Source organism: Loxodonta africana, chromosome 26, assembly GCF_030014295.1.
Source record: "Loxodonta africana isolate mLoxAfr1 chromosome 26, mLoxAfr1.hap2, whole genome shotgun sequence".
NCBI lineage: Eukaryota > Metazoa > Chordata > Mammalia > Proboscidea > Elephantidae > Loxodonta > Loxodonta africana.
The window spans coordinates 882,645-896,280 of record NC_087367.1 but is presented as its reverse complement, the minus strand read 5'-3'; the positions used below and the strand labels follow the sequence as shown (position 1 = coordinate 896,280).

At 37.7% G+C, this 13,636-nt stretch overlaps 1 protein-coding gene across 6 annotated transcripts in view; it reads right to left on the bottom strand.

The window, feature by feature from the left end:
- USP34 (ubiquitin specific peptidase 34) overlaps positions 1–13,636 on the bottom strand; it is a 249,426-nt gene that overhangs the window by 163,413 nt on the left and 72,377 nt on the right. For all 6 annotated transcript variants that reach the window (XM_064276991.1, XM_064276988.1, XM_064276990.1 and 3 more), the window contains 2 exons: positions 11,715–11,907; positions 10,067–10,128 (listed from right to left, as the gene is read on the bottom strand). In XM_064276991.1, coding sequence (XP_064133061.1) covers positions 10,067–10,128; positions 11,715–11,907 — 255 coding nt within the window. The remainder of the gene's footprint in view (positions 1–10,066; positions 10,129–11,714; positions 11,908–13,636) is intronic.

Sequence of the window (13,636 nt, the reverse complement as noted above, 5' to 3'; positions counted from 1 at the left end):
TTACATTTTCTAGTTTTATATGAATAGAATCATACAGTGTACACCCATTTCCTATCTAGCTTATTTCACTCGGCGTAAGAGTCAACCACTCTGTTATATATGTGAACATCTCTACCCTTCTACTGCTGAGTAATACTTCCTTGTACAGATCACCACTTTTTTTATCCAGTCATGTTAGTAACGGATATTTGGGTAAATAGCCATCTAGGAAGTGATGGCTGGGTTATATAGTACTTGTATGTTTTCAAGAAACTCCTGAACTGCTCTAGGTTTTATGGACCACTGAAAAGGTCCTTTACTTTTGATACTGTCTTGTTTATTCAAGTAAATTTTCCACAATAATGTGGGATATGATCTTACCATAGCTAGCCCCCAAATCCACTAACAACAGTGAGCAGAGAATGGTCTACAGAATCTAAGAATGCATCCTCAAGTAAGTGAATAAAATTGTTAGACTAGGATACACGTCTTCTAACAAGATAACTAAGTAAATATAAATGTTACACTAAAATACACGTCTTCTAATAAGATAAGATAAATAAGTAAATATAAATGTTACCCTAGGATACACGTCTTCTAACAAGATAAATAAGTAAATATAAATGTTACACTAGGACACACTTCTAACAAGACAGACAGATACATTCACACATGTGCATCTGAGCATAAATACATTCAAGTAAACTATAAGGTCAAACAATTGTTATAAGATTATTATCCACTGGTTTAGTTGAGAAGCAAATGAAGTATACAATTATAAGTGAGAATTACATGCAATGAATTCCAAAAGTAGGGTTCAGTGACAAGTGGAAATAGTCCAAAGTTCTTTAATTATGATGATTTGATTCATATACTAATAAACTTCAGTTAGACAGAAAGCCATAAAATATGGAAATGTTCTGATTAATTTTTACTTTCTAGTAGCAACTGATAGACCCAAAACCAAGCTCAACTGCCGTCGAGTTGATTCTGACTCACAGGGACCCTACAAGACAGAGGAGAACTGCCCCATGGGGTTTCCAAGGAGCGGCTGGTGGATTCGAACTGCTGACCTCCTGGTTTGCAGCTGAGCTCCTAACGACTGCGTCACCAGGGCTCCACCTGATAAACACCTAGGAATATTTCCTTTTTACTGACAAGGGCAGCTGAAATTAAAATAAAATATAAAGTAAATAAACATATATTTCAGAAATTAACTTTTTAAAGTACATCCATTTGAGGTTGTTAAAAAGAAAGGATTCCAGCAAAATGAAAAGCGATTAAAAAAAAAACTGACATTATACTTAACAGTGAAAGATCTGTTTAATAAATATGTAATTAAAAGATTTAAGTAATGTTTACAGTAAAAGGGCAAAGGCAAATGAGAGCTTCTATAACTCTGTGGGGTAGTTCTAACTGTCCTATAGGGTCGCTATGAGTCAGAATCGACTCGATGGCAAGAGGTTTGGTTTTATCTTGGTATGTGACATATTCAGAGACACTGACAAGGTAAACATTAATGCCTCCACTGATGTATCGGCAAAAGACAAAATTACATGGGAAAATAAACTTTTGGCAGGAGCTTTTATTTACCGACCCCCAACAACCATTACCCTACTTCCCTGTTACCAGAACCCTAATTCTGTTCACGTGCTGAGCCATGTGCTGAAGGAAATTAAAGAAGCCCTAAATAAATGGCAAGATATCCTGTGATCATGAACTGGAAGACTTAATGTTGTTAAGTCTACTGAAATTGATATAAAAATTCAATGAAATACCTATCAAAACCCCAACTGCATTTTTTGCAGAAATGCAAAACCCATTCTAAAACTCATAAGGAATTTCAAGGGACTCTGAAGAGCCAAAACATTCTTGAAAAAGAAGAACAAAGTAGATGACCATCACTGCAATGCTACACTACAAACAGTGTGGTACTGGCATGAAGAGCCATACGGACCAGTGAAAAAGAACTGAGAGTCCAGAAATAAACCCTTACATCTATAGTTGTGATTTCTGACAAGGCTGTCAAAACCTCTTAACGAAGAAAGAATGGGCTCTTACACCATACACAAAACACAACTATTAATTTAAATCAATGACCTGAATACAACAGCTGAAATTATAAAACTTTTAGAAGAAAACATAGGGGAAAATCTTGAATTTGACAATGGTGTCTCAGACATGACACCAAAAGCAGGCAACAACAACAACAAAAAGATATATCTGACTTCATCACAATTAGAAACAATCCCATTCTTAGATATACACCCCAAGAACTGGGCTGCAGGGTATAATACCAACATGCAAAAACCACGTGAGTTCCTATACGCCAGCAACAAGCAAGATGAAGAAGAAATCAAGAAAATAATTCCATTTACGATAGCATATAAAGAAATAAAACACCTAGGAATAAATTTAACCAGGGAGGTGAAAAACTTGTTCACTGAAAACTATAAAACAAAGCTGGAAGAAATTAAAGAAGATCTAAATGAATGCAAAAACGTTCTGTGTCCACGGATTGAAAGACCTAATATTAAGATGTTAATACTACCCAAAGCGATATAGAGATTCGACGCAATCCCTATCAAAATTCCAACAGCCTTTTTTACAGAAATGGAAAAAATGATCCTCAAATTCATGTAAAATGCAAGAAGCCCAAATAGCCAAAACAAGCTTTAATAAAAAGAACAAAGTAGGAAGATTCACACTTCCCAGTTTCAAAACATACTACAGAACTACAGTACTCAAACTGTGTTGTGTTGGTATGTGCACAGACATACAGATCAACAGAGCTGAGTGTCAGAAATAAACCCATACATCTACGGCCAAGCGATTTTCAACAAGGGTGCCAGGTCCATCCAATGGGGAAAAAACAGTTTCTTCAACAACTTGTGCTGGGAAAACTGGATCTACACGTGCAGAAGAATGGAGCTGAGCCCACAGCTCACGCCACATACAAAAATTAACTCAAAACGGAACAATGAAATAAATATAAGAATTAAAACCATAAAAATCTTAGATAAAAATATATGGATAAAGTTTCAGGACTTTGTTTTTGACGGTTTCTTAGATAACAAAAGTACAAGTAACAAATGAAAAAAATTAATAAATTGGACTTCAACAAAACTAAAAATTTTTGGGGTAAAGGACACAGAATGGGAGATAATCTCTGCAAATCATATATCCAAAAAAGGATTACTATCCAGAACATTAAAGAAATTCTACAACTCAACAACAAAAAAACCCAGTTAAAGAAGGAGCAAATGATCTGAATAGACATTTCTCCAAAGACAATACAAATGACCAACAAGCATATAAAAGCATGCTTAATGTAAGAAAATGCAAGTCACAACCACAATGAGGTACCAGTTCACACCCACTAAAGAAAATAAGTGTCAGTGCGTGTTAAGGATTGAATTGTGTCCCTCCAAAGATACCTGTTGCAGTGCTGACCCCGTACCTGTGGGTGTAAGCCGACTTGGGAATAGGGTTTTATGCTAACGGCCTTATCAGCGTAGGCTGTGTCCTAAACCTAATCACTGCCAAGTGACCCAAGTGCAGCACAGACTCAGAGACAAGCACTAAAGGGGAAAGACAAACACCACATGAAAATCACCAGGGAACCAAGGACTGCTGGCTACTAGAGCTGAAGCAGGCAAAGAGGGATCTCCCCTAACAGCCATGGTAGGAATCTGGACTTCTTGCCTCCTGAACTGTGAGAAAATAAATGCTGTTCTTTAAAGCCACCCATACTTGTGGTATTTCTGTTACAGCAGCACTAAGAAACTAGGACAACAAGGCTGTGGAAAAACTGAAATCCTCACGCGCTGCCTCATGTCAACATTTACTGAAGTATTTATTATTCACAACAGCCAGGAGGTGGCAGCAACTCAAGTGTCAATCAACAGATGAACGGATAAACAAAATGTGGCATATTCACACAGAGAGATATTATTCAGCAATAAAGAGAAATAAAGCTCTGGTTCTTGCTACAACATAGATGAACCTTGAAAACATTGTTCGGTGAATAAATCAGATACAAACGGGCAAACGTTGTATAATCTTATAGGAAATATCTACAACAGGCAAATGAATAATATAAAGAAGTTACTGGTGGTGACCAGAGGCTGAGGGAGCGGGTGAGGGGATCCTGTGGAGAGTAAAAGCTGAGCAGGTGTATAAACTGCTTGAGACTCTACAGCGCTCACCACTCAGATCCACTGCCTCGAGACGTTTAAGTACAACCTCTAACCGAGGATTGTTGACCACTTTTAACTGTGTTAACTCGAGGGCAACCTCTAGGAAGCCAGGCTAAAAAATAAATGTAAAAGGAAAAAAAAAAAACAACCAGGGACATCAGTACTCACACACTTTGGGAGAGACTGACAGTCGCTAAACAGACAGACAGCAGTGACAACCTTCCTGGAAGGGGGTATCATAATCCAGAGTAGCTATACTATTTATCTCAAATATCCATTTTTCAACCAAAATTTTTGAGACATGGAAAGACACAGGAAAGTACGATTTATACTCAAGAGAAAAAAAGTAAGCAGTCAAAGGAAAGTATCTAAGGGGGCCCAGATAGTGGACATCAAAGGACCTATTATAAGTACATTCAAAGAATGAAAGGAAACTATGTTTCAAGTGTGACAATGACTCAGAGTATCAATGAAAAACGGATATTATAAAACAAAATGAGAACTCTGGAGTTGAAAAACAGCTAACATTAACAATTCATTGGAGGGTCTCTATAGCATAATCAGCGAACTTAAAAATGAATCAAGAGACAGAAAGAACAAAAAATGAAGTAAAATGAATTCAGCCTCAAAGGACCAATGAAACACATATTAACAGTATTATTGTTAAGTGCCATCAAGTTGCTTCTGACTCATAGTGTACAACAGAATGAAACACTGCCCAGTCCTGAGCAACGCTCACAATCGTTGCTATGTTTGAGTCCATTGTTGCAGTCACTGTGTTAATCCATCTCATTGAGGGTCTTCCTCTTTTTGCTGACCCTCTACTTTACAAAGCATGATGTCCTTCTCCAAGGACTGCTCCCTCCTGATAACATGTTTGAAGTATGTGAGTTGAAGTCTCACCACCCTCGCTTCTAAGGAGCATTCTTGGCTGTACTTCATCCAAGACAAATTTGTTTGTTCTTCTGGCAGTCCATGGCATATTCAACATTCTTCTTCAACACCGTAATAAAAAGGCATCACTTTTTCAGTCTTCCGTATTCATTGTCCAGCTTTTGCACGCATATGAGGCGATCGAAAATACCAGGGCTTGGGTCAGGAGCACCTTAGTTTTCAAAGCGACATCTTTGCTTTTCAACACTTTAAAGAGGTCCTTTGCAGCAAATTTGCCCAATGTAATACATCATTTGATTTCCTGACTGCTGCTTCCGTGGACATTGACTATGGATTTAAGTAAAATGAAATCTTTGACAACTTCAATCTTTTTTCCATTTATCATGATGTTACTTGTTGGTCCAGTTGTGAGAATTTTTGTTTTCTTTATATTGAGGTGAAATTCATACAGAATGCTGTGGTCTTTGATCTTCGTAATTAAGTGTTTCCAGTCCTCTTCACTTTCAGCAAGCAAGGTTGTGTCATCTGCATAATATAGGTTATTAATACGTCTTCCTCCAATCCTGATGCCACCTTCTTGTTCATATAGTCCAGCGTCTCACGTTATTTGCTCAGCATACAGATTGAATAAAATGGTGAAAGGATACAATCCTGATGTACATTGTTCCTTACTTTAAACCATGCAGTATCCCCTTGTTCTGCTCATATGACTACCTTGGGGTCTTTGCACAGGTTCCACATGAGCACAATTAAGTGTTCTGGAATTCCCATTCTTCACAATGTTATCCATAATTTGTTATGATCCACACAGTTGAATGCCTTTGTATAGTCAATAAAACAAAGGTAAACATCCTTCCGGTATTCTCTGCTTTTAGCCGTGAACCATCTGATATCAGCAATTATATCCCTTGTTCCACATACTCTTCTGAATGTGGCTTGAATTTCTGGCAGTTCCCTGTCAATGTACTGCTGCAACCATTTCTGAATTATCTTCAGCAAGAGTATATAAATATAGATATACATATAATAGGAGTCTCAGAAAGAGGACAGGAAAACACATTTGAAGAAATAATGGCCAAACACTTCCTAAATTTGATGAAAAACAATCTATACATCAATGTGCTCAACAAACCTTAAACAGGATAAAACCAAAGAGATCCACACCTAACTAGGCAAATTTAGTCAAATTTTTGAAAGATAGGAACCCTTGAAAGTAGCAAGAGAAAAACTAGACATGTACCAAGTTTCTATCAGACACAGGGGAATAAAGCCATATTATAGCTATGTTTTACTAGAATTAAATTAGTATTAATCTGAAGTAGACAGTAATAAGTTTAATATTATAATCTTCAAAGCAACCCTAAGAAAAAAAATTTTAAATATAGATTAGAAAAAAAATCAATGGAGTATATATTCTTGACCACAACAACAAGGTAAATAAAATTTAGGAAAAAAAAAAAATGGCATTAAAATGATACACTATAAAGAGGGAAAAAATTGAAGTTGTCAAGTAGGTTGTTCTACTTGAATAGACAATCAATGTCCACGGAAGCAATAGCCAAGAAATCAAATGACGTAACACATTGGGCAAATCTGCTACAAATGATCTCTCCGAAGTTTTAAAAAGCAAACATGTCACCTTGAGGACTAAGGGGCACCTAACCAAGCTACGGTCTTTTTGAGCATCTCATACACACGCAAAAGTTGGAAAATGAAAAAGGCAGACAGAATTGATGCACTGGAAATGTGGCACTGGTGCCGAATACCGAATATACCATGGACTGGCAAAAGGACAAACAGACCAGTCTCAGAAAAATAAAATCAGAACGCTCCTGACAAGCGAGGATGGTGATACTTCAGCTCGGTTACTTTGGACACATCATCAGGAAAGGCCAGCCACTAGAAAAGGACATCATTTTTGGTAAAGCAGAACGTCAGCGAATACTAAGGAAAACCCTCAGTGAGATGGATTGACACCATAGCCACAAGAAAGGGCTCAAACACACCAACAACCATGAAGATGGTGCAGGACCAGGCAACGGTTTGTTCTGTTAAGTTTCACTCCGTCATATTCAAGTACAGCCGACTCAGCAGCAACTAACAACGTAATATACCTGCATCCTAAAAAATAAGGGAGAACAGAAAAACAAAGGACGCGGCACATATAAAAGACCAAAAGGCAAAACAGCAGATGTAAACTCAACTTTATAAATAACATTAGTAATAAATGGATTAAATACTTTGCAATCAAAAGGCAGAGACTATCAGACTAGATTGGAAAAAAAAAAAAAAATGATCCAACTGTATGCTGCTTCCAAGAAACATACTGTAGGCTCCAAACACAAACAGGTGGGAAGTAAAAAGGATAAAGATAAACCATGTAAACAGTAAGCACAAGAGAAATGGACTAGCTGTACGAGTACCAGACAAAATACACTTTAAGATAAGAAGTGTGACAAGAAGCAGAGGATCACTTTATAATGATAAAAGGATGAAATTAAAAGGAACATGTAACAATTACAAATATGATCTAGCAAAACTTGAAGGATCTGTAGAACAATCCCACAGTAATGGCTGCAGACTTCAATATCTCACCTTCAATAATGGACAGAACTAAGCAGAATATCAACAAGTGTGTAGAAGACAAACAACACTAGGGAACCATTACACCTAAAAGACATCTATACGACACTCTGCACAGCAGCTGAATACAGGTTCTTCCTAAGCACACACGAAGGTCATGCGATACAGACCACACGCTAGGCCATAAATCGCAGCACACAGCCAGACTGTGAAGTGCGCAATAATGAGAACAGACAATTCATCAAAGAAGAAAAAAAGGCAAGTAAGTACGTAAAGACATGTTCAACATTATTAGTAATTAAAGAAAATTAAAATCACTATCAAGTATCACTTTATACCTGTCAAAACAAACAAAAAAAAACCCAAACTCGTAGCCACTGAGTAGATTCTGACCCACGGCCACCCCACGTGTTACAGAGGAGAACTGCTCCACGGAGTTTTCCTGGCTGTAATTTTGACAGAAGCAGATCGCCAGGCCTTTCTTCCATGGTGCCAATGGGTTGGTTGAGATCGTCAACTTTTAGGTTAGTAGATGAGTGCCAACCCTTTGCACCATCCAGGGACCTTTAAACTTACTAGAATGGCTATAATCAAAAAGACCAACAATAACAAGTGTCAGCAAAACTGTGGAGTAATTGAAATCCTCATATATGGCTAGTGGGAATGTAAAATAAAGCAGGTGTTTTGGAAAAGTCTGACTGTTTCTTAAAAAGTTCAATATAAACTGAGATACGAACCAGCAAGTCTACTCTTATGTATCCACCAGAGAAAAAAGAACACAAATGTTCACAGAAAAAACTTAGACTCAACTGAATACAGAGCATTATTCATAATAATCAAGAGGTGAAAACAATCCAAGTACCAGCTGGTGAACGGATGAACAAAATGCAGTTACGTCTGCACCACGTAATACCACACAGCACTAAAAAGGAATGAAGTACTGACAAATGCCGCAACATGTAAGAGCTTCAAAAAACAGTATGTTAAGCGGAAGAAGCCAGATAAAAACGACCACTATTGTGCAATTCAGTTTATAGGAATTGTCTCGAATAGGCAAATCTATAGACACAGAAAAGTAGATTAGTGAGGCTAGAAAAATGGAGGTTGTCTTCAAATGGGTAGATGGGACCATTCTGAAGTTAATAAAAGGTTCTAAAACTGGATTGTGGTAATAGTTACACAACTCAGTAAATTTACCAAAAACGATACTTATCAAATACACTCCCTGTGCTCCAATTCTCTCATACTGCACACACTCTCCTCCAATCTTGAGGGTGTTTTCCAATTGGTCCTCCACACTTTGACTCTCCTCCCTGCTCCCCTGTCTTTGGGATGCATCTTCCTTACACATTTGTGAACGGAGTTATGCTCTGTCCAGTGTTTCACCACCATAACAACTACCATATCATGTGTGAGGTTACTGCACATACTACTTTTTGTGGAAAGGGGGTGAGAGTTGCACCGGCAATTAACAGGCCCCCTTACAGTAGCTTGGCAGGTAGGAGGGGGAGACCTAAGGGACCAAATGGGAAATTCAAAACTACAGGTTTATATACATTGGATATAGTCGATATAATGTCCTGATGGTGTGAAATAACACTAATCATATTCTAGTATAATTCAGAATATATGAAGTCATCACCAATTCTAGGCAACACTAATAAAGAATGTTGTCAGAGCTGAAATGGATGCTCTGGTGAGAAATCTAAAAACCGTACTACATGAGGAACAACTGGAAAAACAACAACTCCTTAGCCTAGAGAAGAAAAGAGTAGAGACACAGTGTCTGGTTTTCAAATTCATGAAGGGCTGGGTTCAACTGAGAGATTAGCTCCAGAAGGCAGAACTAAGATCAATGCACAAAAGTTACGGTAAGGTTAAACTCATGCATACGATAATGAATTTTCTAGTACCTTAAATCTATTCAACTCTGTTCAAGCAGAAGATAAACTACCCATCTGTTTGAGCACATGGACAACTAAAGGAATATATTTCTAAGAACTTGAAAAGCCCTAAGCTGTAAAAGCTGCTTCTTTTCATATATGAGCATCATGAACTTTGCTTTTTCCCCATAAAATGTGTTGAATGAGGTCTTTTCTTTCTCTGCATTAAGTATGCTTTCTGAAAACTATCAGTACCATATTCTTCACTACCAAATCCTCTGTATAAGTAGAATCCTTTTGTATTTCATGAGAAAGAAACACTACATGGTTTCAACTGCTTTTTAAAAATACAGGAAAATGTTTCAATATATTGTTCTGAAAACTTACTAATTAAAGACTGTGCAAATGAAGCCACAAGGCAAAGAATTTCCAGTACACACTTCAAATCTAATAAAATCAATTATATTCACCATATAAACGGCTACATTTAAATGGTTTACTTGTGTATAAACTAATGCTCCTACTTACGTTTCTGTGTCTGAAACCAATGACTCATTATTGCACACGTCATTGAAGGTATGAAGTTGATTCTATGATTAGAGAAAAGAAAATTAAAATTTTTTTCCAAATTTTTCTTGTACATATTAGCAAGTGTCAATAAAAATGGTAAATTGATTAATATATGTAGATTGTAACCAATAACCAAATTGAAATTATAAAAAACCAAGATAATGAGATACAGACACACTCACAATTTGTAATGAGCATGGCTCTTTCCTTTAGTATCTTTAATCACTAAATAAATTCATTCCACAAATAATATTTATGGTTTATTACACCAAGCACATCAGAAAAAAACAAAGCTGAATAAGGAAAAAGCACAAACGTATAACTCAAGACAACAAGTAATGTATCATTAGAGACAAAGTGTCAAGAAAAGCTTCCTAGATAAATACTTTTAAGATATAATTTAGCTGGGTTATTGTCTGCAAATATTTTCTATATTTATAAACTCCTGTACATGGGTAAATCTAGCAACTTCAGAAATACCAAAAAGAATTAAAATATATATATCTCAAATTAATAACCTAACTTTACAAAAAGGCTATCTTTTTAAAAAGCCTTAAGCCTGGTAAAGCCAAACACTATTTTACCAGAAGAAGTTGGTTTGAAAATTATCCAAAATGTTACCTTCCACTGCCTCCGAAAAATACCCAGTGATGAGTATGTACAAGGCTGGAAAACAACAGATGAATCTACAGTTTCTGAGATCAGTTAACCAGCACCATGTTACAGGTGACATCTCCAGTTAAATGACGTAACACAATCAGGTCAATCTATTTCGGGTGGTGTGACTTTAGTTAACAAAATACACTACGAAGCCAGGCTGGAAACGTAAAGGCATAAAGCCAGTGGAGACTGGCAACTGCAGAAAGCAGATCCATTCCAAAGGACACAGCTAACTACGCAGGGCTAGCAAATTGTTATGCAAGAATATGGATCCAAGCATACCAGGTCTCTTCTCCCCCCTCAAAAAAGAAATGAATAATACAGATTTTATGTGAATGTTACCTATTTATAATATGTACTAATGTACAAGCCAAACAAAATATTCACACTAGTCAAATTCAGCCTGTGTCCCAATAATCTGTAGCCTTTGCCTGGAAAATAAGTAACTGCTTACAGTTAGTTTCTTCCACCTCTGTTTTCTCTCTGAAAACTGCATAGTTAAGAAGAGTGAAGGAACTGGACCGTGAAATCAAACTGATCTAATGTATAAATCTAAGCCTCAGTTTCCTCATATTTAAAAGAGGAGAGAAAAATAAAAACGACTTGTGAGGACCATATAAAGCAATGCATGTAAAACGCCTGGCACCTCTCACATATGGAAAGCACTCCATCGATCCAATCCAAACCCACTGCTTCAGGTCAACTGTGACTCAAAGCAACCCTATCAGACAGGGCAGGACTATCCCGCAGGGTTTCCAAGGCTGTGAGTCGTTACAGAAGCAGACTGTCACAACTTTCCCCATGGAGCCAACTTTGGTTAGCAGCCAAGCACTGTAACCACTGCAGCACCGGAGCTCCTTGCCCTATCAACAGCAGGCATTACTATTACGATGACAGTCTGGAAGGCAAATAAAAAATGACAGAAAGTAAGGGAAAGATAGCTTACTGTTATCTGACTCAGCCCAGCCAACCTCATAGTCAAAGTTGGTGACATAAAGTACTTAAATGCGAGATCTAGGCTTTCTTTATCAAAGCATAGCGCCGTATCCAATGGTTCTTTCACTGTGCTCCACATCAGGTCAGCCATGTTTCGAGCCGCACTCTGGCGCAACTCCTGATCAGAGAGCTTGCATAAATACCTGAAATGATTCAGAAATAAAAAACAAAAGCTCACAAAACATTTCTAAAGATCATTCAAATAATTCAACATTCCTCTGCTCTATACCACCAAAATGTTTAATACAGTAGAACCTGGCATCCTTAGACTGAACATTCCCAATTCAAACTGTTTCTAAGTGATGGTGAAAGGACTGTGTCCTGTGGCAGTGTACTGAGAATCCAATCTGAATCAGAAACTACAAAGCGCCAGTCAGCTAACACAGGATTATGCACCTCCAGTAAAGCTAATTATTATGATTATTCTCTAATATCCGTCACGTACACAATCCCAAGAATCTGGTGCTTCACTTTATCCTGCTTTAGTAAATTTCCCCTGACTTTACATAAACAGCACATCGCCTCCCTCTCACAGGCAAACTTCTCCAAAATGTGTACATTTTAAACATTCTCCTTTTTTGGCTCCCCCCAAACCACAAAACTCTGGTTTTCTTCTTCCCTTTCAGGCACTGCCTAATCATCTGGCTGATTCCCCCTCCTCTGTCAACATCAGTGCTCCTCAGGGCTCACAACTGATTGCGAAACGGCCACCTGTGTCTCCCATCACTGTATGCAAAAGCTCTGGCAATGTGCCTCTCTCTGCTAACCTCTCATCTAGAGGTGGCATCTAGTTCTCTAACCCTGAATCTGGGCTTTGCCACACAACGTGCAGTGGCCAATGGGACGTTAAAAACGTGACAAAAACAGAAGCTTCAGAAGCATCTGAGCGTTGGGCTTGCCCTCTCGGGCTGGGAACTCACTCTTCCACCACCAATGAAGGGGCCCAGGTCAGCCTGCTGGAGGAGAAAGACACAGCCGCTGCTCAGCTGACATCAGGCCACCCGCGAGCCATTTCAGTGAGCCCCCCAACACTCTCCAAGACTAATCAGCCTGCCAACAGCAGGATACGTGAGTGAGGCTATCTCAGACCACCCAGTTCCAGCCCAGTCAGCCCAGGCCAGAAGAACTGCCTAGCCAATCCCAGGAATGTGAGAAATAGTAAATGGATGCTATTTTAGGGCACTAAGTTTTGGGGTTGGTTTCTGACACATCAAAATGCCCACAATAAAAAAGAAGATCAATCTCAAATAAATAACCTAACTTTACACCTTTAACCTTGATGAACTAGAAAAACCTGAAAAAAAGAGCAAACTAAGACCAAAGTTACCAAAAGGACGGAAATAATCAAGATTACAGCAAAGATAGTGAAATAGAGAATAAGGAATCAAGAAAACCAAAAAATGTTTCTTTGAAAAGATCACTAGTATCAACAAATCTTTAGCTGAACTGGCAAAGAAAAAAAGAGAGAAAACCCAAATAACTAAAATCAAAAATCAAAGTAGGGATACTACTACCGACTCGAATACTATTAACAATTGTACACCAAATTAGGTAACTTAGATGAAATGGACAGATTTCTAGAAACAAGCCAACTATCTAAATTGACTCAAGAAACAGAAAACCTCAACAGACCTATAATAAGTAAAAAATATTGAATCAGTAACAAAAAAACTCCTAACCAAGAAAAGTCCAGGAGGCTTACCGGTAACTCTACCAAACACTTAAAGAATAACACTAATTCTTCTCAAATTCTTCCAAATAACAGAAGAAGAAGGAACACTTACTCATTCTATAATGAGGACAGTGTTATCCTGATATCAAAGCCAGCTAAAGACACAAGAAAATTACAGATCAACATTCCTTACGCACATA